General features: G+C 36.7%; 1 protein-coding gene across 1 annotated transcript; it reads left to right on the top strand.

Moving 5' to 3' along the window:
• On the top strand, positions 1-26,840 carry kitlga (kit ligand a). The gene is made up of 10 exons (XM_085283023.1): positions 1-313; positions 15,508-15,618; positions 16,139-16,195; positions 16,996-17,148; positions 17,760-17,940; positions 19,846-19,890; positions 20,824-20,921; positions 21,118-21,224; positions 23,430-23,493; positions 23,577-26,840. Exons 1-9 carry the CDS (start codon positions 299-301, stop codon positions 23,458-23,460), a joined length of 798 nt encoding a protein of 265 aa, XP_085139149.1. The 5' UTR covers positions 1-298; the 3' UTR covers positions 23,461-23,493; positions 23,577-26,840.
• The last annotated feature ends 466 nt before the right edge of the window (positions 26,841-27,306 follow it).

Raw genomic sequence — 27,306 nt, 5'->3', positions numbered from 1 at the left:
CTCCCTCTGCGCGTTGTCCCGCTCCTGTGCTGCAAGCGCTCAGTGTCTGGATCTATGTTGTAGATAGCTGGGCTATATGCCACACATTATTAGCCTAGAGGCTGCACATTTTAAAAGTTAAATATCACGTTTTTTTGCCGATCTTCTCCTTTTGGGCTTTTCCTTTTCTCCTCCACTTGGATACTGCTGACTTGGGCATTGGATATGTGCACACAGGATGATGACAACCCCTTTCCTCCCCGTAGAAGTAAAATAAAATAGGCTTTCGGACACACTGGATTTGCTCCTGTCATTCCATATGAAGAAGTCAAAAGTAAGTAGATGTTTTTGTTTGTCTGTTCGTTGGTTTTGCGGAATAAATAGTTTAATCTGCGGCTTACGCAGCGGGACTTGTTTCTCCTGCTCTCGAGTAACCGGAAAACCGTATAGATCGGGCACGATTTTTATTTTTAACAAGTTTGCGTTGTATTTGAATAAACCGACGGGACATGTTTCCGACTAATTACAGGATATAAGTGACAGCGGGATCAAGTCGTCTGGGTCCCGCTTCCTTTCTTCCTTTGACGCTGTGATGTGGCTTGATTTGGTTGCCAAATGGCAAACCTGATTTCCTCCTTAAAGTTATGTTTGCTAAAAATGTTCCACCTGTGCACACTGTATGATGACTGTGGCACATTTGCGTCTTCCTTATTTCGCTGGAGGAGCAGCGTCCTCACTGCACCCCGATTAGTAAGTTTAACCACGCCGCCCTGTCACTTCAGCCTTCACTTCTGAGAACGGTTTGCGCCGTGCGTAACTATTCAGCGCTAATTGTTAAAATGATTGCACTTATGCGTGAAGCGCATGGTGGTTAAGTAATTTTCAACCTGTAGGTTAGAGTTTATGATTGCTGCATGCACACCTTCGTAAATGGACGGTGTTTCCGTTTGAGTTGTAGTTTAAAGAGTAAAACTACTTTACTCAGTGAGAATGGTGATGCTTGCAGAATTACACGGCTTGATGTTGAGGCCATATTTTATCCACCTCGCCAGGCTGACACAAATCACTAGTAGGTAAATTAAGCCCAGGTTATTAAGGTGCAGTGTAGGACAGCGTGTCACTGTATTTCTTTATGTGTGCATATGTCAGTGGCTCTTTGTTTGTTTTCTGGTAATTGATATGCTCTTTTATCTGCCGTTTTTCCATGTACTGCAGGTTATTCATCAGCCTGCTTTATGTGCGCTGCAGGTCCACTTCGAGCTCCGTCTGTGAGCCTTGACACTGTAATCTCTGACCTATGACCTGGCTGATTGAAAACTGTAGGCTACAAGCAGAAGACTAAATGCACAGTTTAACATCACCATTACTTTTGGCAAATCAGTGAATTTCTATTTAATTTTGGCATTTTACCAATCTGTCATTTTTATTCCCGCCATGAAAGATTTGAGCCTCCAAATCTATACCGGCAGGTCCTCATCTGAGCACAAGCAACTGCTTTATACAAAATTTTAACATTTCATCTAAATTGAAGCCCGTTTACATTGTTAGAAACCATGACTATATCTTGATGTTAGGAAGTCTGCTGCATGAAATGGAAAGCATTTAGTTTGGGTATCTGCGTGCTGCGCCTGTTGGCTAAACTAAACATAGGAAGGTTTAAACTAAATCTCATCTCCAGGCTGTGTAACTGAACCCTGTGCATTTCAGGTTTTTGACTAATCTCAGCCTCACTCTGCTTGGCAGTTTAAGCCCATATTAATGACTAAATCAGATTAAAAAATAAATAAATCAAAGGACATGAAACATGTCAATATGGATATACCAGGGTGTGTACGTGTATGTCCATGCATAAGGGACGTCTTTGAAGTTTCGCAGACTAAGGCTGGGCATGTCTGCCACAGTTAATCTCATTCTGAGCAGTTTCCTTTATTCTTTTTTTTTAATGAAGTTATACAGTAAGTTGTGCTGTGTGGTTGGACACCTTCCATCTTTTCTTCATGCACTGATATTGCAGCAGTTTGAGGTGTGCTCCTCTGTTATCAGAAGTAGAAAATAAAATAAACATTTTATTTATTTTATTTATATGTATCAAATCTGTTGAAAAAACTGAAATATTTCTGGTATTCCTTGGCGATGGAGAGCTCCTTGTTTATTCCTCTCATAATTTTTACGAATGTTAGGGCATGTAGCAGTAGATTAGTATATGTTTCAAATGCACTTTAATAAAGGTGTCATTTGTCAGAGAGTTTTGAATAAACTCGAGCATTCATAAAAACAAGCTATGGCACACAAATGTGGGGAAACAAGCATGAGTACTGGCTTGTTGCATCACACCACAGAACATTTGGCACCAGTAGGGAGCGCTAGTTTTCTGATGCTAGCCACGCGGGGCTTTGAGCTGTGTGAGGTTTAGAGAGACATTGTGTATCTGGTCTCCTGTGCCCTTCCTGACACACTAAGGAATTTAGCTTTTTATTGTTAATTCAGCAGAAAGATTGAAAGATTAAAGCCAAATATTCAGACAGCTAACATTTCGACAAGTCATCTTGTCAGCTCCAGATAAGATAAGATAAGATAGAACTTTATTAATCCCTCGGGTGGGTTCCTCTGGGAAATTCGATTTCCAAAAAAGCACAGCACCGACAGAAGTTACAGAGTTATACACACACACATATATATAAATACAGAGACAATATAAATAAAATATACGAAGGGGATAAATAGAATAAATAGGAATAAAAATAAAAATACAAGTGAATTGCACATTTCAAGTATTGAGTCTATTGCACCGTTGACTATTTACAAAAGTATTGCACAAAAGGTATTGCACAGTAGCTCCCTGCTCCTCCAAAGATCCCTGCGATGTTTTACAGTCTCCTCCTGTATACTGACTGTGTTGTTTGCCCAGATTAAACATTTCAATCCAAATAAAGTGACACAAGGCAGGTGAAGAGGCACTGGAGTATTTCAGCACCAGGATAATTTAGACGCACACATGGTTTGGCTTTTGGAGCCAAGTCCAGCACAGGCTGTAAATCCAAAGGCCCACAGCTCACATAATCCAGGCTCAGTTTCCTTCTACTTTATTGTTGTGGCCTCTGGCCTGCTGAGGACCAGCATGCAATCGAATCCCTCAAGTAAACTAAATTTCTCTATCTCTATCTTTGTTTTTTTTTGTTTTTTTTGATGTGCAGGAAATATAAACTTGAAGGTTCTGACTTGAAGACAAATCACAAAATCGAATGACAGGCCTCTGAATAATTAGATTTACTGTGTCATGTTCCAGAAGGCATGCTGCAGGTAGGCGTTGTAGCAAAGTGGGTGTTAATGTGTCAGAATTACACTCTCCAGTAATCACAGCTGAATGAATTAGTTAACAATGAGATTATATTAGCAGCAGGAAAGGAAACACAAAGCATTAAATTAGAGCCCGCATGCTGGGCTGTGTGAAATCCATTCAATGCATAACGAGGTGTTGCTGCTGTTGCATGACATATTTAGTGCTTTGAGATGCTTATGGCTTTTTAGAAACCGCACCAGACTATATTAAAGTCAACACTAGTTTCCACTGGCTCTTTCACATTCATTAACATCAGCAGCCCAAGGGAATTTATGCCACCTATGAAGATAAAGCATTAAATCACTGAAATTCCCAGGTAGGCTGCCAGTTATGTTAGCTAATGTCTTGTTTAACACATGAGTAGCTCACGCTACTGATGAGTGTCTGTTTGTCAGTGCTGCATATCAAGTCGACCCTATGACTCACATTTTAATCACAGCCCATGCATCACTGCATATCTATCCACATATTATTTGCTTTGTTGTGAATGACACTCATCACTGCTGAACTTTTGTTTGGCATTTTAACTGAACGTATCTAAATGCTTGCATAGTTTTTCAGATAGTCGTCCTGTCAGGTTTATTTTTTAACTGTTGCGCCATTACATTGATTAGATTTATCGTCAATCATTTCCCACCTGCTCTTCTGTAACACAATCTGAATGCCTTTAAGTTTAGAATAAAGTTCTGTGTGCTGTGGTTTATTTGACAGCAAGAATTAACTAGTTTATGAGCACGCTGGTCTCTGCAGTAACTTGTGATGATTGAGCCACCTAACTCGAGGTTGCATGGGATTGGAGAGGTTTATTTATCTTAAGGATCACATGTTATTGATGAAAATGAAAATGAATCCGCTTTGGTTGTTATTTTGTTTTTAGGCCCTGTGGGAAATGCTTGAATAATTGACTCTGAGTATAACTGAAATTGCTTCATATCAGAGTATTAGTGGTTAAAGACTGATATTGCAAACATGTTTAATCTCATCATAGCCCAATGAAGTGAAACCTCAATCAGGGGACATTCATAGAACTGAAGGACCAATTTGAAGGTCTTTTGTGAAGAAGATGAAATAGCCAAAAGCAATGTTTTAGCAGACAAAGCTTGCACAGTTCAGCAACTGTGAAAATTAAAGAAGACAGAGCTGATGTTCAGTTGCAAAATGCTCACCCCATATGCACCATCCAGGTCCAAACAGGAGGAATTCAGTACTTCCTAGAATTTAAGCCTTTTTTCAAGAACCAAAAACTGCTGGAGCCAAAAAAGAAATGCTTGTTCTCTCAAAATGATTTTTTCCACCTATAAAAACCATTCAGAACATCAGCAATATTGAAGGGAATGTACAGGAGCTAAACCTACAGCTATTAGATGACTACCAAACCTATGTTTTATTAGCGTGTGAGTGTGTGTGATTTTTCTTTGTTTGCAAAGTGCTATATTTTGCTCTACAGCTCTGTGTAATTATGGTCTTAAATGGTGACTTTGCCCTTGTTGAAAAAGATTTGTAAAGCAACACCATAAAAGCAACGCTGCAAACCTGGATTGATTTACAGGATTTTCTTCTGTCACAGAGCCCAGGCCTCGTGTCTGAGCGTTTGATGTCTTATTTCTGCAGGAACAAGACGTCCTGTCCCAGATTCACCAAAGGCCTTGTTTTTATCCCCTGTCTAACCTAACGCTCCCATGAAGGGCACATGTCTTTGAGTGCAATATTTTGCTAGAAAGGTGCCTGTGTCTATACCTGCTTGAAAATCATTCTTGACTTCAGTGAGGTTTGGGATACAGAACCGCTGAGCTCCTCTCTTCCAGTCATCTTTTATGTGTCAGATGACCTTAAGTATGTTTGTCTTTATGCAAGAGTGTAGAAGACCTTTCACAAGGTGCTCATACAGCCAGCAAGGAGAAAGAAAACATGATTGAAGCAATTCCTGAGAGTTTAAAATCAATGTTTATAGAACTCTGATCCATTAACCACTTCATGCTGAGGTCTGTCAGTTAGGAATTCCTGCAGGCTTTTTCTAACTGATGTGCAAGCCTGAAATGACTGGTTGGATCAGTTCAACGATTTATCAAACCTGGGTTTGGTCTCTATACAAAAGGCGCCGTGACTTGATGTCATGTGAATGCAAACATTATTGGGGAAATTACCGTCACAAGGAAGAGGGTACATGACCAGAGCCAAGCAGATGGGTCTGTTCTGTAGATTGGCAAAATATTTTGAGCAGAAACCATAGGGATCTATTTGTCAGAAGCAATTAGTAGCAGCAATTAGTAGCAGCCCTTTTTCATTTTCCCTCTTTAAAAGTCCAAAAATCTGTCTCAAATGATCCCTTATTTGCTGTTTAGTATAATGTACTGGACTGGTAAGTGTAGACTTGATGCACTGTGTGTGGCCTTGCAGGATTTATTAGTCTCAGAACTTTATTTCTCAACGAGAAGTTGAGTTTAAACAACTGCTTGGAGAGACATTTCTGCATCTCATTTTCTTATTTTAATGACTGCATGACTAATTTATAAACACGACCAATAAAGAGCAAGACAAAAGGTAAACAGTTGCAGCTTCCCAAAGTGGATTTTATGGTTTTTGCTGTGCTTTATGTCATTAAATATGTCAAAGATTTGGTTTTGGAGTGTTTGGAGCAGAGAAATTGCAATTGAAATTTGAAAGTATTCCACAAAGTTTTAAAACAGCAATCGATTTCTTTTGAAATATTAATAAATGATGGAAGCTTCTGCTCTCACCACCACAGACTCTGTAATTCTGTTGAAATGTATGCCTGTTCCCACAGGGCAAAGTGTTTCAGAGTGGTTTCTTCTTTAGCCAAGAGACATATGTGCACAGTGTGAATCAGCTATGGACCCACAGTGCTTCTTAATAAAGGAACCTCTCCTTTCTTCACCTTCTTTAATCTGCTTGTTACAGTCTACAGTCAGGCAAAGTCAAAATCTGGTTGAGCTGGCGCTTTAAAGGTTTACATTTAGGGATTAAGGTTTCTCAAAGAGTATCTATAACATCATTTTAAGTACCTCCATGAGCTTTGGATTTAACTCTTGTGCAATTTCTTTTGAAAGTAGTGAACTCCTGCTGTCAGGTCACAACACCTCACAATTGTGAAGCTTATAATCTGTTGCCTTTAAACTAGAGTTTGTGTGTGGATTTAGTTGTTGCTGCGTCAAAGCAGGATTTTTAGTTAATATGGTTTCTGGGTTGTTTTTTTCTGTTTTGTTTGTTTTTTGTTGTTGTTTTTTTGGAAAAAGCTTTCGCAGAATAAGTGAAAACACATCATCTGTTTTGTGGATTAGTTCATCTTTTCTCTGAAGAAATATCTCATATAATTAACACACTATTCATACTGTGGTTGCACATGTGTGTCCATTCTCTTTTAAGGACCTTCTTTCTTCATTTGAGAATGGCATCTTGCCTTGAACTCTTATAATTCAGTGTCCCTTGTGAATACAGGCCCTTCAGATATTTTTACGAGCGCAAATTATCCCATCACTGAGCATCTGTGGTATACATCTGATTCAGAACAGTTGCTAGGGGGTATTAAGATGATGCTGCTTTTTTCCTCCCTCGTGTTTCCAATCTATTAGCTTGCAAGTTGAAGTTTCCACATGATCAGTTAGGACAACTGTCATAGAATTTAAAGTCAGTGTTAGTCATCTGGGCTGTTTAAGAAACATGAATGAAATGTGTGTGGGTTTTGTCATATCCATTTTACTTTAAGGCTGACATGTTCTGTGGTGAACTTAAATTGTGGTTCAGGGAATGTCACTTTCAATTGCTGTCAGCTTTAATGTGACTAGTTTTATGAATTTAATATTACATCCAGAACCCTTTTAAACCCCAAACTATTTGTAAAATTCCCACTTACCAAAGCTCAGTTTCTTTATTCTAAGGACTAAAATTAACAACCTTGAAAATATACAGTGACACCTAACATTTATACTTCTCCCATAAAATACTGTAAGTTGGAGAATAAAGAAATCTTTTGAAGTCAAAAACCAACTGTTACTGATCCTGCCCTAAAGATCTGCAACTTCAACTCTGTTGAATGTAATCTAACATAAATAAAGTATAAAAATGCTGATATCCATTAAGTGGTAGCTTAAATCTTTAATGAATTAATTTGTCCTATCCTTCCTATCCTATCCTTATCCTTCTCTCCTCATCCCATGGGAGATGGATTCTCCTCCCTTAGCCTAATTCTGCCTGTTTTTCCTGTTAAAAGGGAGTTTTTCCTTCTCACTGTCACCAAGTGCTTGCTCATAGAGGGCAATCTGATTGTTTGTTCTTTCTCTGTATTATTGTAGGATCTTTTCCTTACAATATAAGGCGCCTTGAGGCAACTGTTGTAGTGATTTTGGTTATATAAAATGAATTTAACCAAACTTAATACACCCTCAACGGGTTGCGATTTACCAATACATTCAGTCTGGACCAGGTTCAGCAGCCCCCAAGGAAAACAGTAGCAACAAGATATCGATATGGCAAATATTCTGTTTTGAAGTCCAATTTTTAACTTTAATCTTAACTTTAAAGTTGCATTTCTGGTCATTAAGCATGTAAATAAAAATATCTGGTTTCACCTCTTGTTTAGCAAAATGAGATACAGTTGTGCAATCTCCAAGAAAGTTTATAATTTTTCAAGTTTTTGCCGAAATTTATTTCTGCAATTTCTCTATTATCGGGAAATTCTATGTTCGTACAACACAGACCCTTGCCTCCAGCTCATTTGCATTTGTGGTATTTGCCACTAGATTGCCAGTGCGTTAACACTGAAAGATGCATGAGCAGCCCAATGCAGACGCCCAGCCACAAGGAGATCATTTTTTGGCACGTTGTGTTCAGTGGTTAGCAACAAAACCAAAAGCTAAACTACACTGGAATTTTTTTTAAAAAACAAAAGGAGGCAACATACTTTCCCACTTTCCCAAACAATAAAGTAAGAGTAAACTACAATTGGAAACCTAAATCTTTTGTTAAAAATCTATTTCTTTTAATTGAAGAATTGTATACTGTCTGTAATTCATACTGTCAGCTGAACATTTCTGTCTGTGCAGTTCAGTATGCAACAGAAAATGATTTTTGATGTCTGAGGAGAGAGCATTTGTTATCTTTTAGTCACTGGAAAATATGTCTGTACCTCTATCTCAGTCAGGGTTGAATTCTCTGCTTCACACTGTAATCAAATTATACTTCCTTGTTCCTGTTAGACTGCTTTTTAACAGCATCAAGTACAGGGCGCCCTTCAACGAAGCTGTTGATCTACTTGTCTGAAAGTATCTGAAAGTATATGAATCTGATAAACTGATCTACTATAAACCGGTTACCATAAAACTGACAACTATGGACCACCAATTCACATATTCGAGAATGAATCACAAGTTCAAAATATTATGATTGTTTTTGTTATGAGGAAAATGTTGTACAAATTTAGTCAAGCTTTTGGTGAGAAGGTGTAAAATATATCACCTACATCTGTAAGATGATCTGAAAAAATGCACAGTTGCACAACTCAAGATTCCTTGTTGGCCAGGAAAAATTCCCCTTCTTCAGTAAGTGCATATTAACCAGATCTGTCTAACCCCTTATTTGTTGATAAGCGGCTATATAAAGGGATTGTAAGAGTATCATAAAACACATTTTTTTCCCACTCTTTTCCTTTCCAACAAAAACATTGTAGAGTACACAGCACCATTTTATCCTTTTCCTCCCTTTTTGAATTTTTTTTCACAGTAGCAAGATGCGATTTCCTGCTGTACACAAACGGTGCACTATAATTGCAATTAAAAGTATGCATTGTTTAGTTCAACATCTCCTCTATTAAGGATGTAGCATTCAAGGGATGTCCTATTTGGTCAAATAACAAGCTTGTTTTGACATTTAAAATTATAGCTTTGACTGTAAAATAAATAAACAATAAATAAATTGTGTGCTCAGTAAGTTACCATAATGGGAGCCTTAATTCTTCATGCACATGCTCATATGTTTGGACAAGTCTTAGCGACAGTAGTCTGATTTGACCACTGCTCTGTCGTGTCATACAGCAATAAGTCTGGATTGACTTTTGCCCTAAAGATGACATTAACAGCAGACACTTCACTGTCTCCAAAAGACACCTGCAGATTGGCTTCTTCTCTGTATTACCCTTTAATTTCCTAGCAAGATCATTATTTGTGTTTTCATCATTAAAGCCTTTAATCTGCTCCAGATCAATCATACGTTGATGCTATTTGGTTAAAAGGACTGAAACATTTGGTGCTCTCTCATCTCTGAAACCTATTGTTTTACGCAGCAGGGGTTGTCTAACTTCTACCTAAATGTTGGCAAGGTCTGATCTCATTAGGTTTGTTTGTTTCCTGTTTTTCTCAACAACATATGCTTAATGGCACACACACAACAAAACGAATTGTTTTCATCATTTATTAAATGAGCGATTTCTCTGAAAATCTGTCATTAGCTATCACTACTTGTGGCCATAGTAGTTTAATTGATCTCAGCTGCTGGTAATAAATTGGCCTCTGGAGACCACCTTTCTGTGTGACGTTATTGTACGTTTTTAATTAAAAAGTAAGCCATCAGACCTAGTTAACAGATCAAGTAATTTTTATCTTCTAAGCCATTCAAAGTATTTAACTGTTAGCTGTTAGCTGTTTATTTGTAGGGCTACACCAGTCGGTTCAAGCCAACTGGGTTAATAGCCCCATATAACAAATTAGGTTTGTTATAGATCCACATTAAATCAACCTCAATGAAATTCACTGTTTACTCAACAAGTTATGTCTCTTCGTGTATAGGATACAGTTTAATTTTGTGACAAAATAGCTATACTTTTTTTAGCGGATTGTGCACTTGCTATAATCTTTGATATATTTTTCTTTTTCTCTTTTTCTTTTTAAATTTAATCTTTAAATCGTTCTGCTTCTCATTTCAACAGTGTAGCTGATATGTAATTATAGGAAAAGAGTTTATCTGAATGGGTACTGAGACAAAATTGTAGAGTACTTTGGGCTGTCAAGTTGAACAGGAAGCAAAATATTCCCCGAAACCCAGATGTCTGACAGTTATCATCTCAAGACAAATGTCGCTTGTAAATGTGTCAGACATAGTTGAGGAAATGGTTTTTACGGTTTATACCTTAAGGTAAATTTATAAAATTATTATTTCCATTTGTACAGCAGTTAGAATTTCTCAATCAGTCTCTAAAGTCTTATCTGTTTTTTGAGGTAAAAAAAAAAAAAAAAACAGAGCTCCAGAATAAAAATTTGACTACACTACTTCCTGATGAGTTGAATCAGGAAGAGAACGAGCTGGTAGTAATTAACATATTCTTTGACAAAAAGAAAAGAAAAGAAAAAAAACACAAAACACATTTAAAGGTTTTAAAAAAATTCCAGGGTATTCATTGGAAACCCTCGGATAACTTGAACCTGAATCAACTCAAGAACATCTAGACAGAAACGGCAGCCTGGTGTTTTCCCTCCCCATCTTTCATCATCTGGTCTGTTTTAATCCTCATTTCAAAACATGGGAACTAATGACTAATGGCAAAATTCAAAACAGTGATGTAGGCAAAAGATTATGAGAAATGTCCATCTATCTGACACAACAGGCTGCATGTTGCCATGGTAGACTAATGTCATGCAAGGTACTGTGCTCTGCTTTTATGAGATTACGTGGATAACAGGGCCACGAGCCCAGCAGTCTGGAGAGCCTGTTCAGCTAATTAGGCATCGGGTTCAAAGTGGTGATGGAAAATCAGACGGGATAATCATTATCTGCATCATTATAATGACTCAAGAACTGTGATGCACCTGATGATGGAGAACAGGGCTTTATTTTGGAGGCTTGTGAATTAATATTCAATGATTTTGGTTCTGATAATACTACTATTACTACTACTACTTCTGATACTGTTAAAACAAAAAGTGGTTGTAAAGTGTCCGACAGAAAAATGCAATTTTGTGCATGGGAGATACTTTCATCTCCTGTTAGTGCAGCTGTGTCTTCTGTCTGAAAGTCAATCAGAAAGCATCAGGGAAATGTTCAGATGACCGAGTTCAAGTAAGTCAAAGTGCTGTCGGTACTGAAGCCTTGTTGTTTATTGATATGTTTGGCCTGAGCTGTGTTGGGAATTCCGGAGCCTTTCTGGAACTTTTAGAAACAAGATCTGTTTGTTTTTTCGGTGTGTATTATTTTAACAAGATAGTTCCCATATATTTTTATTGTTGAAATTAGACCGCTCACGATAAGATACAGTTGTGTAAAAATATGGTGTATATGCTATGGACTACGTGACAATATGATACTATTACATTTTACATGGATGTCAGATTACACTGATAGTCTTAGGAATGGTTCCACTATCGTGCACTGTAAAAATAACTTTTGGTCAGAGTGCATAAATTACAGTCACTCTCTTTGCAAATTGTACATTTAGAGGACTTAGATTTCCATGACCGTACCGTCTTCAAGTAAAATAGAACTTATTGCAGCAGTATCGTGCACCAACTGATTTCTACACACAGCTTTACAAATTCCCAGTATCTTTATATTATTTTCTTCAAAGTAGCCACATAGTAGCAATAGTTGTTGCAATGTTGTCCCACACAGTTGCTACTTGGTGAAATAAATTGTTTTACAAAACAAGGTTTTAACAGTGAAAATTGTTGAAAAGTGAAGCTAAATCTCAGTGTTGTTCTTGTTGCACAGCATTTCTTCAACAGTGTTTTTTTTTTAACATTGTGTCCTTGCGTAAGTCTGTACCTCCTTCCTGTGTTGCCAACACACAAAAGTAAGTCAACAGCTGTTTTGATCCAACAGCAGAAATTTAAGCAGGTTTGCGTCCGTTGTTATTTTTTGTTTGAAATGTTTAATGGTAGGTCTGCTCTTAAACCTCTGCTGAATAAAAATCAAAATGATAGAGAGTTGTACTATAAATATGAATGGGAATTGTAAACTACAATTTGGGTTCTTTTTTTCTTCTGTCAGCACATAAGTAACACATGAATGGTTTTCCTAATCCAGGAAGACAGCTCAGCCTTGGAGCAAAGAAACAATTAATTATACTTTGGTAGTAATCCAGATCTAGGAGTCCTACCATTTGATTTTTTTCTTCTTTTTTTCTTTTTTCCTTTTAACCAATTACATAATCTGATTTTATTGACTCGGGCAATAAAAGAAAACGTTAAATTATGTTTTGTTTTAATACTTAAATTCTGTATTTTCTGGTCACTCTCAAAAGGCCATCATCATATTCTATTTCAAGTATTCAATTTCCATTTTAAGTAAACCTTTTCATAGAATAATATGATGTAAAACTAAAAACCTCTTGGATAGTGATAGGATCTGCATTAATTATACAGAAATGTCAGGTCTCTACCACCATCATAATTGAAGCAGTTGTCCTAGTCCCCTCATCAGCCCAATCTAACCATAAATCTTATGAAGATTTGTTTCAGAAAGACACTTAACTTTCCAGCACCAAGAGGTTAATCGAGTTCTTTAACATGTTACACCCAGTCTAACATTCGTTGATTGGTTGTGCTTAGCTAATTTATTTCATGGGTTATGAATCTGTCTCATAAGGATCCTGGAATGGTGACTACATCCCCACCTGATGTGTTTGCTGATGTTTTGTTTGTTTGTTTTCTTTTTTTTGTTGTTGTATTTATTTATTTATTATTATTTAGTTTTATTTGTTAGTATATTTACATTTGCAAACATTCAGAAATTATAATGTTGATAATAGCAAACCAGTCACAGGAGGTCCACATGTGCACAACAGTTAGCTGTTTACTAGCTTGATAGTGAAATGATAACATGTCTTCTGAATGTCCTTAATGACCAAACATAATTAGCAAATTTTTCTTAATAATCTTTTCACTGACTTAAATTTGATGGGATGCTTTCTAGTCTGTGTGAAGTTTTAGGGTTTTTTTTTTTTTTTTATTACAGCATGAGCAACAACTGCACACTTGACACACTGAATCATCTTTTAAAAAAAAATGTTTCTATATAGTGAGCATGTCCATTAAGCTATGTAAGCTTAAGCTATGTAAGAAATGTAAACAGATGGATATTGTGGCTTGAAGAGGAATTTTAAGGATTCTAGCCTGCTGAATTCACTATAAGCCTGTAACTCCATACACTCAGGTACTGTAGCAAGTTTCTGCATGTAATCCATACTAAAGAAATTACGGGCAGCCTGGACACTGGACATTAACCTAAAGGAGACAACAGATACACTTGTTTCTCGTTCATGAGCATCACTGTGCACACATTCTGTACAGACAGTATGTTAAAGACAAAAAACAAGAGTATTGGAGTGGTTTGAGATGTTGTGTGATAAACATCAGGTTTTGCTTTGCTGAAAAATCCCAACATTGTACTTTAGTTGTAGATAGGGAACTCTGTTTTTATTATCCCTCATTTGTTATACAAATATGGTTAGAGGTTAAAGATTGAGGCATAACTCATGAATTTAAGTGTCCAACAAACTTGCTTGTTTTTCAACCCCGACTTCCATTTAAAGACAATAGTTGGATGATACAAGCTACAAGGAATTGAATTACATTCCGTCTTTTCCTTTAGCATTTCCTGATGTAGATGGATCATTGTTCCACTGGCTTCCTGTTGTGGCTTATTGTGACTTACATATAGCAACAGGAGGAACACTGGTGGGTTTGAAGATTTGAAAATTACTGATCTCACCCCCAGGCTGGCAGGGAAATGTAGATGGTCCAGGTCTGTGCCGCAGTTAGTTGTTGCAAAATAGTATGATCATCATTAACAATAGAACAAAATCTTGTTATAAAGGTTGCCAGATTAGATGTGGCATAGTTCCCTTTGTGAAACACTTAAAATTTTATCCACCAAACAGCAAGTTCACATTGAAGGTTACTAATGTGTTTTTGGGCTCTCCTTCTTTTTGGCCCCATCTTTACTGAGAGGAGAATTAGGGATCCATTGCATAAGAAGCAGGTCAGCCAAAAGACTGCAAGCTGTCTCTTCATGAGCCTGAGAGTAACTTTAAGAAGCTATGTTTACATTATTGTTCTTACTGCGAGACATGTGTTTTTAAGAACAAATATCTCATTTAAATGGCAGCACTCTGTTTCCAATCACTTTAACACTTGGCAAGTAGCAATATTACAAAAAGGGATATTATCCAAAGGATGTAAATTTTAAAAGGTTAACGTTTGGCATCTGATATCTTCTATTTAAGTACACAAATTTAAAATAATTAATCACAGTCGGACCTGATATAAGTATGCTGATACTTGATGGGGTTTTTTGGGTTGTGTGTGTAAAACTTCAAGACTTTTAAAGTAGCTCTTTCTCTCTTTTCTGGCTACCCATATGATCTACCCCGACCTGACAAGACCATAAAAACATTAAAACATGTAAGACAATGACAACAAAAATCCCTTGTCATTGAAAAATAAAAATAACATCTAGTACTGTGTCATTACCCAACTCTGTTCCAGCATGGCAGAGAATCTATTTCTTTTTTCACTTCGCTAGAAGTTAAAGAAGAGCCAGGAACTAAAATACTATTATAACTAAAGCAACTGCCAGTTAAAACAGAAGGCAAGTGAAAATTGAAAGCAGTCCTCTGAGTAAGAATTCTGTTAGTCATCTTATCAGACTCTTTATTGCATTCTTTAAGACCTTTGCATAGATTTAAGACATAACTTGAATTGGTTTTCCAGAACAAAGACAGTAATTTATCCAACATTGCAGGTGTGACATTACACGTCCTTGTAAAATGCTTTGATGTGTCTCCACCATAAAGACTAGCCAGTAAGAATAGTACTCAACACAGCATTGGCAATACACATTTATTATATGGCTGTAAAATTGTCATATTTCATTGCCAATTGTATTTCTTGGTGACTTCTATAAGAGAAAACACATCTTTGTGCAAGTAATGGCCAAAGGCTTGGGAGGCCGAGTTGTTAAGCATGGAAACACCAACAACTCTAAATCTTGGAAAGTTGCAGGAACAGCTGCAAAACCCACTCTTTTTGTTCTTAATCTGATTTAGTGTGACTTTTTTTGCTTTTGCTTTTTAGGTACAGTGAAACTCTAATCTAATGTCTCACATGAGATTCTGATCATAAATGGCTTTTTATGTTGAAGATGTAACTAATTGCCAAAACATGTTTGTCCCTTCTGACCTGCAGAGTTGGATACACGTCTGTGTCCATTTCCTGCTGTTCATTACGCTTGGGGTGCATTCAGATAGACTTAACGTCAACCCAGTGACCAATGACATCGCTAAACTCTCCACTTTGGTAAGAGAAACACTCCAATTAAACTGTATTTGAGAAATTCTAAACTAAATGTCTATTCTGGTATGTTATACATGGCAGGCTACCACTGAACAATCTAAAGCTATTATAGCTATTAAAATATAGTCAAATGAACACACAAAGCACAATGCAAAGGCATTAGAACTGTATTCAAACCAGTGGCAGATCTTGAAAGTCTTTGGTCAAACAGCTGCAAACACTGTATTTCTCCAGAGAACCATATTTGATCACTGCCATCACTTAACCGTGTAATGTAAAAACTACCTGTTTATCTTTCTAGAATATATATTTTAAATAACTACTCGTCAACAGAGGAGAAAAAAGAAAGTTAGCACCTGAACAGGAACAGGAACAAAAAAGAAAGCTGTGTAGTTGTTTCACCAAGTCTTTGTGTTCATGGTTTCAATAATAGTAAATTCACAAATTTTCAAACTGAATGAAAATTCATGTTTTTATGATGTTGCCTGCAGTTTAATGTTAATGTACTTTCTTTTTTTTACAGAGACAAAATATTCCTAAAGATTACCTAATTCCTCTAGAGTACATTCCTAAAGAAGAGGTAAGATATTGTGACATCTTTCAATGAACAGGCAGTAACCAAACTTATGACAAATCTAGCAAATTGATAAGCACAAAAAAAATGCTTTAATTGTCCTTGCATTTGACGTTGTTACTTCAAAGAGGTGAACCAGGTTTATGGCCACTCTGAGTCATTTGGCATATTTGGATTGATTTGGGTGTGTCAGGATGGTAATAAATCAGCAATAAGATGAAACCAGTCTGCTACCAATTTGCAATTGGATTGGTTCAAATTGTTAATAACATAGAATCTGTTGTGATAATACAGCAATTAACTTTTATAGGTGAACAAAAGTGCAAAGTCAAGTCCCCTATTGCCACAGACTGCACTCAACGCCACACATAGACTCAGACTAATTGCAGTGCGTTAACAATCTGTGTTTATAAATTAGGCAGCAATTATTGGCAAACCTTCAACAGTCTGTCTGAGAATGATTCGAGTCAGTTGGACCACAAATGTTTTGACACTGGTTGCTTCTTACCTATGTAATTACCTTGCCTTTGAAAGTGGTTACTCAGAGATTGAACGTGACGCATGCTCAACCTCTGGGTGACCAGCTGGTCACCGCAACTGCCACTTTTCCCTAGTTCCAAGGCTGCCATTTACTCTAGTATGACTGAGCCATAAGACGATGAACTCACTGACAATGATTACCTTTTTTGAGCTACATCCCCATGTCAAACTATCAGTAAACACATCAGCTATGCTGCTATCTTATACCATGTATGTATCACACAGTTCATACATCTCATGTTACATATGTGTTCCTTTTTTTCCAGGCTGGGATGTGTTGGATGAAATTAAATATCTTCTATTTGGAGGAAAGCTTAGTAAGGTTATCAGAAAAGTTTGGAAACGTTTCATCCAATAAAGAGAACATTAGCATATTCATTCAGATTCTCCAAGAACAAAGGGTCCATATGCAGGATCTGGTAAGTTCATTGTTTACTGGTTATCTTTTACCACTTTTATTACAGATCCAGCATCCATGACAAACAGTGTTGAAATGTGCATTATATATAATTGGATAATGTATATGAAAAACACATAATCAAAATATATAGTGGCGTAATTATTTAAATTGAATGATTTTGGATGAAGTTTTTTTGGACTGCAAAAAAAAAAAGAACGAAAGCATGCAAGCTTCAGGTATGCATTTAGTCACATGATTTTCATTTAATATGGGTAGAAATGGGTTTTCAACATTTTGAAAGAGTTACCCATTCTCACAGGTATTACGCAGCATATAGTCTGTTTCAAATACATGGTCGCTACTGGTTTAGGTTCAGAAAGTAGGAGTCATGATGCTTACTCTGTTAATTCACAAGTTATTCTCACACCAGCTTTGCAAGCGAGACATGAAAGGCTGCAGAACACTGAATGTCTGAAATACATGAAGCATTTGCACAGTCATGCACTTTCATGTGATAATATGTAGAAAAGCGCAAGATTGCATGTGTGTAGAAAAATTAGAGATTTTTTTGGAAGGAAAAAAGAAATGAAATAAATGTATTTAATGAAAATTGTGTCTCTGTATTTCCAGAATGACATCATGCTTGATTTTGAGTGCCACTATAGGGAAGAGAGGTTTGACACCAACCAATACTTTGACTTCATCGAAGATTTACTCAGAGCTGCACAGAATAAAGAAGATGCACACGACTGTGATGTTCCTCCCTGTCCCACCTCACCATACCCACCATTAATAGACGAGTATTCAGAAGGTGAGTACTCTATATAACACTTTTATGTTGTTAGACATGTTTGTGTAATTTCATTAGTTTAATAAATGAAGAAAAACTAAATGGTTAATTGAGGTGTGAGATTTGTTGCTTTATTGCTGAATTCGTGTGCAAAGTTTGTATTGATTGCAGCATGTTTGTAGCTACTGTGCACTGGGTTTTGCAGAAAATTTACTATAAGGCCATTTGTGATATATAAATGTTTGCTCATTTGTGTTTGCCTTTAATTCATGTTACAAAAAAAGGGTAGATCTTTTTTTGAGCCAGTGGTCAAATGCTAAGTCAGCATTTCCTCTTACAGATTCTTATTGATTAAAATAAAACAAAGGATAAAAAAAAAAGCACTGGGTCGAACTATTTGAACTAATATATCTCAGGTGTTTCTGCAAAAGTTCAGTTGTAACGCCTCCACAACAAGCTGCATGTTGCACACTCGTGTTCACTCCATCTGGAGTGTGATGCTTTAAGCCAAAGCACACTACAATAAATGACAAGACTGGCAAAATATCTATCAGTCAGTCCAGCTTTTCTTGGACGAAGCTGATGTTTTTAAGGTAGTCTGGATTTCGCAATCTGAATTTGAATTCATCTTTTTTCATTCTGCATGAAAAGAGTCAGCAAGGAAACAAAAAACAAAAAAATGTCAGAAGAGGATAATCATATTTTTCACATTTTAGTTTCACAGTTAAGATCACTTTGTAATGCACCTGATATTCTACATGTGCCCTTAAAGATATGAATTTAAGATTTGCACAACATTTTTCATTTTATGAAGTTACCACTTTCTCTGTATCAACAATTTGCATTCATTAATGTTGAGAAAAATTGAAGAAGGTATAATCACTTGAAAGTAAAGAACACTGTTTAGTACTCATAAGTCAGATAACAATAATAAAGAATAACTGAATAGGATTACTTTTAATGATGATCAGTAACAAGCAGAAAGATTGTTTAATCACATTTTCATATGTGATATATTACAGTATATCATGATATAATTTGAAGTCAGTTTAATACTTAGCAACCAAAGGGCTACACAGCACGAGCGCGTCTAATACCTAATACCAGATTACCCAGAGAAGTTTGCACAAAATTAAAACTAAGCCTTGTCAAAACCACAGTTGGAAAGGAAACTTTAAAACTCAGAGAAATGTATAATCCCCCCAAAAAAATAATGTTATAACTATACTAACAAGAATATAAATTTGCAAAAGAATCTAAACTAAGGACTGAGAACAATAAAACACACAAACCCGAGGCATAAGTTAAAGGTGTGGGAAAGCAGGCAGCGTTCAGAAACTAACCTTAACTCTTGAAAACGCCCTCCCAAAAAATAAATTTAAACCCTGAACATTTCCGTCACAAGTTCATTCCTGCTTGTAAAACTACAGCCACCCTCTTAGGAATATAGTGAAAAGGCTTTATTTAGGACAGACCTCTTGTGGCTGTTTGGAGAAGCTTTTAATCCACAAACCATTATTTCTTCACAAGAACTTTGCAAGATAAGAGCTGAAAAATGTTCTCAGCGGTCAGATGGCCCATAGAGACACGGCTGAGTCACAGGACCGAGGGAAGATGTCCCAAGGTAGCACATGTGAAAAGGAAGAAAAGAGCCGAAACCTGATTGTCTACACGTTGAATACAGAGCAATCTTCCCAAGCGCTTGGCTTTTCTTTTGCGGAGTGGTTGGATGAGCTCTATTGTGCGTGTTTGAGGGGAGAGTAGAAAAAGTGGTGTTGAGGTGCCTTTTTAACACCTGACAATAAAATGTTGACACTCCTCTCTTCCCTTAATTTCCATCCCTTTATGTCACTTTTTCATTTGTCTTGTTGTGTTTTCTGGTAACTCTGAATCCATCTCTTTTGTGTTTTTCTGTTTATCCTTCAGAGTCCCCCACTACCAGCCCACCGTGTCCAAATGACTGCAACACAAGTAAGTCTGTGGATATTTGCAAGAAAAAAAAAAGAGCTGCAAAACCAGTCCAGCTGGTGTACCAAATGGGCAGCAGTGTTTTTCCACTTTTGATATCAAGTAAGCCAGTGCCCTCAGAATGCTGTCACTGATGAGCAGTGCTCTTCGGGGCAAATTCCTCATCATGTGCCTCGCCTTGTCCTTTTCAGAATCAGAATCAGAATCAGAATACTTTATTGATCCCTGGGGGAAATTATTTTTTGTTACAGTGCTCCATTTTAAACCAACATTAAGACAAGACAGACAATACGCTAACTAAGAATAGTACAATATATACATATATATACATACATACATACATAAGTCACTCATAAATACATTTTAAGTGTTTAAACTTTTAAGTGTTTACCTGCCTACTCAGTTAAAACCCCTGCAGGGCTTTGCATCTTCACAAGTTGTCAGTGTTTTGATTAACTGCACGTGGAAATGCAGACAGAATGTACATTTCATTAAATACTGATTCATAAACATTCGTTACAGTGTGAAGTGTAAGTGCGTTGCAGAGTGGTTGTAGTAACACAACAGAAACACTGAAGGGGGAGATCAAGAACATGGTGATATAATAAGTTTCTTTTTGTTTACTGTTGCTTTCCTGATAACCACATTAACCTCCAGAGAGATTAAATTTCAGTATTTTATTTGAATGGATGCCAAGAAAATCTTTGCACATTATCAGTAGTTTGTGCCGCAAAATGCTCTTTATGTTAAAGAGAGTAAGAACTAAGAAATAAGGTACGGTATAATATTTATTTGGTGATGCTCTTTACTTTTCACGGTAAAAACAAAGAAAATTTAATTATTAAAAAAACAGAAATCACTGAAGAAAAAGTTTATTTATTAATATTTAATCATAGTTTAAGTAATTTTTAAGAGAATTTGTCCTTTTAATCCTAGGTGAGCAACAAAGACTCCTGCCTGAGGTGGTGGAGAGAAGCCTTCTCTCCTTACTCTTCATTCCACTTTTAGCCATCGTGTTCTTGCTTGTATGGAAGGTGAGCCAACCTTTGACCTCAAACACTAAGCTGAAGTACCTAAGATATGAAAATGTCGAGAGATACAGTCGTGCTTTGTTCCATTGAATTTATGAGAGCTGGCGGCAGCCTTTCAACTTTGTGCCATTGTTCTACACACCTCGTTGATCCTTGTGGTGAACTTTGGAATTAAGAGGAATTTTCTAACCTGGCACAGGTCAGATCACGGAGGAACCAGGACGATGTTCAACAGAATCCTGCAGAAGAAGGACTCACAGGAACAGAAGGGACTGCACCTCCACTAGATACTGAAATATCAGAAAAGTGAGCTTTTTTTGTTTGTTTGTTTTTAATTTACAGGCAATGCAAATTTGCAGCAGTAAAATAATGCTCTGACTTCTTACTGCAGCTGGATTAGTTGCTTAAAACTGATTGAGCAAGCAGTCTGTTAATTATGTACTATTTATTCACAAAAAATATAAACAGAGATCAAAGGTATTACTTCAGGCATGAAAACTCTAAAATAGCAAATTTGCAGTGAAATATTGGAGGTGTGGGTTTTGTTAAAATTGTGAATTTAGTAGTAGAAAATGTTTTGTGTGTTTATTATTACACTATTTTTAGGCCTAGGCTTTGGACTCGTATCAAATTCTGCTGCTACTTTACTTTTTACATTTCCTTCATATTCACTCTTTTGTAAGTCCCCTGATTTCATAGAAATATTTCATAGAATATCATCACTGTGTAGTCAAGACTCTTTAAAGAAGGTCAATAGCCTAACTGTTGCACAATGGCAAGAAACAAAAAATAATAAGTCATTATTTTAAATTAAAAAGTATATGCACAAAATAAATAAAAAAATAAATAAAAAGGTAATTTTTCACCTAACTGTAGGGTGTCGCTCATATATATAACCCTCATATTGCCACCCATATTAAAAAGTTTAGGAGACACCTCTGTGCTAGTCCATCACAACAATGTACTAAACATTCCACAGAGATTTTGGCTGAAGATAGCACTGACATGACTGACACAGCACTGTTACTGCAAATATCCTGATTGCATTCCCATGATGAAAATCTCCACATCTCAAAGGTGCTCTATTGGATTGAGATCTGGTGGATATTGAGGCCATTTGAGTGCACTGAACTCAGTTTCATGTTCATGCAACCAGCTTGAGACAATCTGAGCTTTGTGACATGGCGCATTATCCTGTTGGAAGCAAGCATCACAAGATGGGCACACTGTGGTTATAAAGGGTTGAACATGGTCGCCAACAACACTCATTTAGGCCGTTGTGTTTGAACAATGCTTAGTTGATACTAAGGGGCTCAAAGTGTGACAAGGAAATATGCTCCACACCAGCAGTCCCCAACCTTTTTTGCGCGACGAACCGGTTTATGTCAATATTTTGGCGGCCTTTAAGGTATCAGGGATAAATACAACAAAATAAAACCAGTACCGGTACCAAAATAAAGATTTATTCATAATACACAGGAAAAGACCCAGGGAAACCGAGTTAACGATAAAAATGATTTTTAAAAAATCAATAAAAATTAATAAGACCCCCAAAAACCATAAATTTCACACCCAAGCCTCAACTCTTGCGACCCGGTTCAAACGACTCCGGTACGGGTCTGTGACCTGGGGTTTGGGGACCGCTCGCTGCTCCGCACCATTGCACCGACACTCTGAAATGCTCATACAAAGTCGGATGGATGCACACTTTTATGGTGATGAACCCAACTTCTGACTCTACCATCTGATTGTCTTATTGCCAAACCATCAGACAAGGAAACAATTTTCCTTGCGCTTTCCGGTTTCTGCCAGTGTGAATTGCAACAGTTTGTTGTTCTTATCTGACAGAAGATACGATCTTTGCGGGCCTCTACTGCTGTAGCCATCTTCTTCAAATATGATGCTTCCTTGTTGTAACCTACCAAGCAACTGAATGCAATCAGACCAATCTCCTCTGACTTCAACAAAACATTTTAACCAAGAGGACTGCCACTCACTGCATATTTTCTTTTCTCTTATTTTTGGACCATTTTCTGTAAACCCTAGAAGTGGTGGTTGTGTGGGGAAAATCCCAGCCAGCATGGCACCAACAAACATTCCACTTTCAAACTCATTTAAATCACCTTTTATTCTTATGCTTGGTTTAAATCTCAGCAGGTCACCGTGACTGTGTCTAAATGCTTAAATGCATTAATTTGCTTCCATGTGATTAATTAATTTCCATTAGTTAATTTTGCCTGATAAAGTAGCTAGGAGGGGTATATATTCACATCATAGAAAAAGGTTTGAAGATATATATTTACTGCCAGGACTAGTAAAAAAAAATGACAAAAGTAGTTTTCCTACACTTTTCAAGCGTCTTGACTGCATTGCTCACGTTGTCCTACTGTACCAACCTTGACTCCTGTCATGTGAAAGCCATCTCTGTTGTTCTTGATGTCTTTTCTTGTTTGTTCTTCTGCTGCTTCTTTTTCTTTCACTGAAAGATAATGTCTGTCTGTTCAACTGCAGGAACATGCTGAACGTCATTGAAATAGTGTAAGGCTTCTGCATTTGGTGTTCTTCGGTGTATTTGGTAAGATTTTTGACATTGCTGTAAATAAGAGCAAATACATTTCAAAAAGCTCTAAAACCTCATCTCACTCTCCTTTCTCACAGGGTTCTACCCTTTTCTTCTGTTGGTGTCTAAGGGTGAAAAGAAAACACGAAGCTGAATTCCATTGTGAGACCGTAGAGGCGAAAGGCCTGTTCATGACTGCTCTCCAGATTCACGATGGCATATTACATCACCGAGACTGTTCTGGTTTAATCACACACTTATATCATGCGGATAAGCTTGCCTTTCTTCTAAGACTGCATGCTTTTGAGAAAAAAAAGTGAGATATTTGCTGTTATAAACTCCTGTTCCACACTCATCCTGGGACTCTATGACTCCGACTAATCATTCATCAGAATCTGCTGGATCGACAGATCTTTGGGGGAAAGCTATGTCTTTTTACCAGCGTGTCATTCAGTCTGGCTGTTTTTGGGCCTGCCGCTTCATTTTCAAGGAACATACCACAAGGTGACCAGTGTTATGCTGGTTATGTCTTGTATGAACTTAAACCTGAATTACTACCTCCGGTGACCCTCATGTTAACCACACCTTCAGCAGCTCCACAGTTTCCTCTGCCTCCAAGGTTTCCTTAAGATTAATAATGTTAATCTTTGTTGTTCCAAGATGTAGTCACATTATCTGCTTTAAGTACAGTATGTACCCATGGGGATATATGATGTATTTATTTATTGGTGGCAGCACTCAGTGGCTGCTGTTCATGCAACTATAATGTCTGAAGTTAAGTCATTTAACAGCACCATTACTAAAGGGCCACACATTTTAAAAAAAAAAAAAAAGAAGAAGAAAAAAAGGTTCTGTATACTAACACATCGCAAACCCCAAAACATATTCCTCCTAAACAAGTGTCATTTTCTTATTGGTGTTGTTGTTGTTGTGCGTATATGTAATTCGGGTGATTTAGAATGTGTGAGAACACATGTATACAGAATATGCTGCTTTGACTAACTTAGATCTAGACTGTTAAAATCTGCAATGACATTCTGCTAACAAGTATCAGGGATGACGTCTGTGGATTCATATCTTTTTTATTTTATTTTATTTTATTTAAAGGTGAGTTTTTCAGAACATAGAAGACAGGCACATATAAGACAGCAACCGGCTTCCCTTAGCAAATGTTTTAGTTCGACAATGCCTTTATTTTTTACTTTACACACATCTATGTTTGCAAGGCAAAAACTGTTACATAAGAGATTTCTTGATGGCCATTCCTCAAAGGAAAAAACACTAAATTGTTTGAGACAGAAACAGAAATATTCAACAAAGACCTTAGCATTTAGATTTTTATGATAAACTATCTTTCTTTTAAACTGTTTGTTCAAAAACCAAATGTAATCGTAAATCAGGCTCATCAAGTGTAGACTGTTCACTCATAAGGTTTCGTCTGTTCTTGCTTACTTTGCCTTTCAATACTGCCAGAATTAGTGTTGCACAGGAAAAGCACTCGTAGAAAATCTGATGAAATAGTAAGTGCATTTATCAAAATTAAAATGCTAATAAAGGTCAACAGATGATATGAGTTTTTAAAAATTGACAAAAATGCCCCTTACCTTTATAATCCACAAAGTTCTCCACATATTGAATTTTTTGCCTTAAAGTTGCGCCAACTTATCACAGTATTGAGGAAACGGGCAGCAGGGTTAAACTATTTAAAAAGGAAACTAATCTTCACAGCCTTGCCCAAAGACAAAGTAGGGAATCCAATAAATTATGATGGGTTGTAGTCAAGTAATTATGAATATTTTTAATGACAATCAATAAAGAGGTAGCAGTGTGATTAGGACACACTGACTGTGACCTTTCCCATCAGACACATACCTGACAATGACATAACTGGCAGGACACAAACATCAGTATCTATATCTAGTTTGAGTGTTTCTCTTACATATGTGGTCTTACATTGTACCATGTCCATTCATGTTTTTGTGCCTTGTTTAGTTGGTGTGAGTGACTCGTGTGGAAATGTAAAAGCCCTTCCATGTTTCCGTGTTTTAGCAGAGTGGCGAGATCATTACAGGGCAGACAAAAATAACAGACAGGAGTTCCAGTCTCTCTTCTTCTTTTATTTTTAACTGAGAGTTAAGTTCGTTTGACTTGTGCCCAGTAAAGATTTGGATCTAGTAAAGCAGTGTTTCAGAATGTGAAAACTAAAATGGCTGAACAAACTGCAGTGGTTTTAACTTTTCTGTCCACGTTACATTTTCTCCTTTATATCCTATAGGAAACTTTTAATCTGGTAACTGCTTGTTTCCTGTGTATTTGGGACTATATGTTGGGAATTTTTTCATATAGGAGTAAAGAGTATATTGTGCAAAATTAAATATATGTTTTGTTTTGCTTTTTTTGTTTTTGTTTTTTTATGTATACCACATTGGTGTTCATATAGTTCAGATCAACTTTACCTTTCAGCATCAATAGCTGGAATTTTTTCGTGTGGTATTGTTTTTAGTGTTGAACTGCAAGAAAATGTTCAAAAATGCATTTTTGAGGAACGCTTTTGATCATGACAAATTTCCTGTGACATGTTCTTTATGGCGAGCCGAGTCTGTGTTAGGAAAAAGTATAACACTTTGGTGTCCGTGTAGTCTACACCAACAGTACTTTTAGAGGAAATATCTAAACGTGTGGTATGACAAAGTATTGCAATTTCAAAGTTTTCAGTCAGTTGCTTCCTTTCAAGGATGCATTTTTGAACCGTATTGAAGTATAATATCTATGGCAGTTAAGACCTGAGACTTTCTCTACAGTTACCTTTAGGTTGTGCTTCTCCACATGAAGACTATTACACGCAGTTTCCAATATTCTGACAGAGATACGGGCTTCTCTAGCCACAAATGAGCAAACAAGGTATACTATGTCAAAAGTTGCTTTTATACATGGTCTTTGAATATAATGAGCTGCAACAGGTCTAAGCTGTGAACAAAAAAATAGAAAAAAAAAACATGGTCTCCCATTTTCCTGTCTATGCAAGAGCCATAAGCAGCAGTATGTCTAATGCGGGGAAGCCAGAAAGTAAGCAATTTCTTGCATTAGTCAAGAGAATGACTGCCCTTTAATACTGTTCCTATGTGAGTCGTAATGTGTTCTGATGCATCCTGAACAGTGCTTTTGAGTGTGCGAGTCATTCAGTCCATCTATCTTCAGTGAGTGAGTCAAATGGCTCTAGGCAGGAAATAAGTCTGGGTGCCAAAAAGCAAATGTTATTAATGCCTGGTTGGTATTCTGGGTGAAAACTCTACTGTATTCTGTATTTTTGTATAATTGTAAACAAACATATATGAAATATGAATAAAGTACATGTACCCAGCTGTTATCTGTTGTTTGTTCAAGAATTTTAATTTAGAATCTGCTTGATTAGGAATCCACATGTCATGTGAATCCACACATCACATTTTGAGTACTTGCGTGAAAGAGCTTTAGGTACTTTGGAAGAAAGTACATTTTTCTAAAATTTCTAAAATATTCTTGAAGAAAAGCTTGGACAATTAGATTTTTATGGCAATTTTCTATACTTCCATACTGTTTGCATTTGTGTTATTATGCTGTAAAATGTTATTGTCTGATTTAAACTGTGTTCCAATGATAACTTGAGAAAAAGCCTACAATAATGTGTTATGAATCCAGCTGATAAGATAAAACAAACTATGTCCTCACTTAAAACCTAGTAAATCACCTCTCTTGTCTTGCAAGACATTTCTCCCAGAAGACTACAAGCATAAAATAGTTAAACACATTTTTTTCCTGCTCCTTTTCTCCATATTTTATTTCATTAAC

The sequence above is a fragment of the Mchenga conophoros genome, linkage group LG7, assembly GCF_057382185.1.
Source record: "Mchenga conophoros isolate Kocher_MC1m ecotype Shallow Benthic linkage group LG7, M_conophoros_male_GT1.1, whole genome shotgun sequence".
Classification (NCBI taxonomy): Eukaryota; Metazoa; Chordata; class Actinopteri; order Cichliformes; family Cichlidae; genus Mchenga; species Mchenga conophoros.
Note: the sequence above shows the minus strand (reverse complement) of the source record. Positions and strands in the feature narration are given on the sequence as shown.

Excerpts from the sequence above, each read along its gene's own strand:
- kitlga (XM_085283023.1), top strand. Across the intron at positions 15,619-16,138 it reads TCGCTAAACTCTCCACTTTG|AGACAAAATATTCCTAAAGA; the intron begins GTAAGAGAAACA and ends TTTTTTTTACAG. Across the intron at positions 17,941-19,845 it reads AATAGACGAGTATTCAGAAG|AGTCCCCCACTACCAGCCCA; the intron begins GTGAGTACTCTA and ends TTTATCCTTCAG.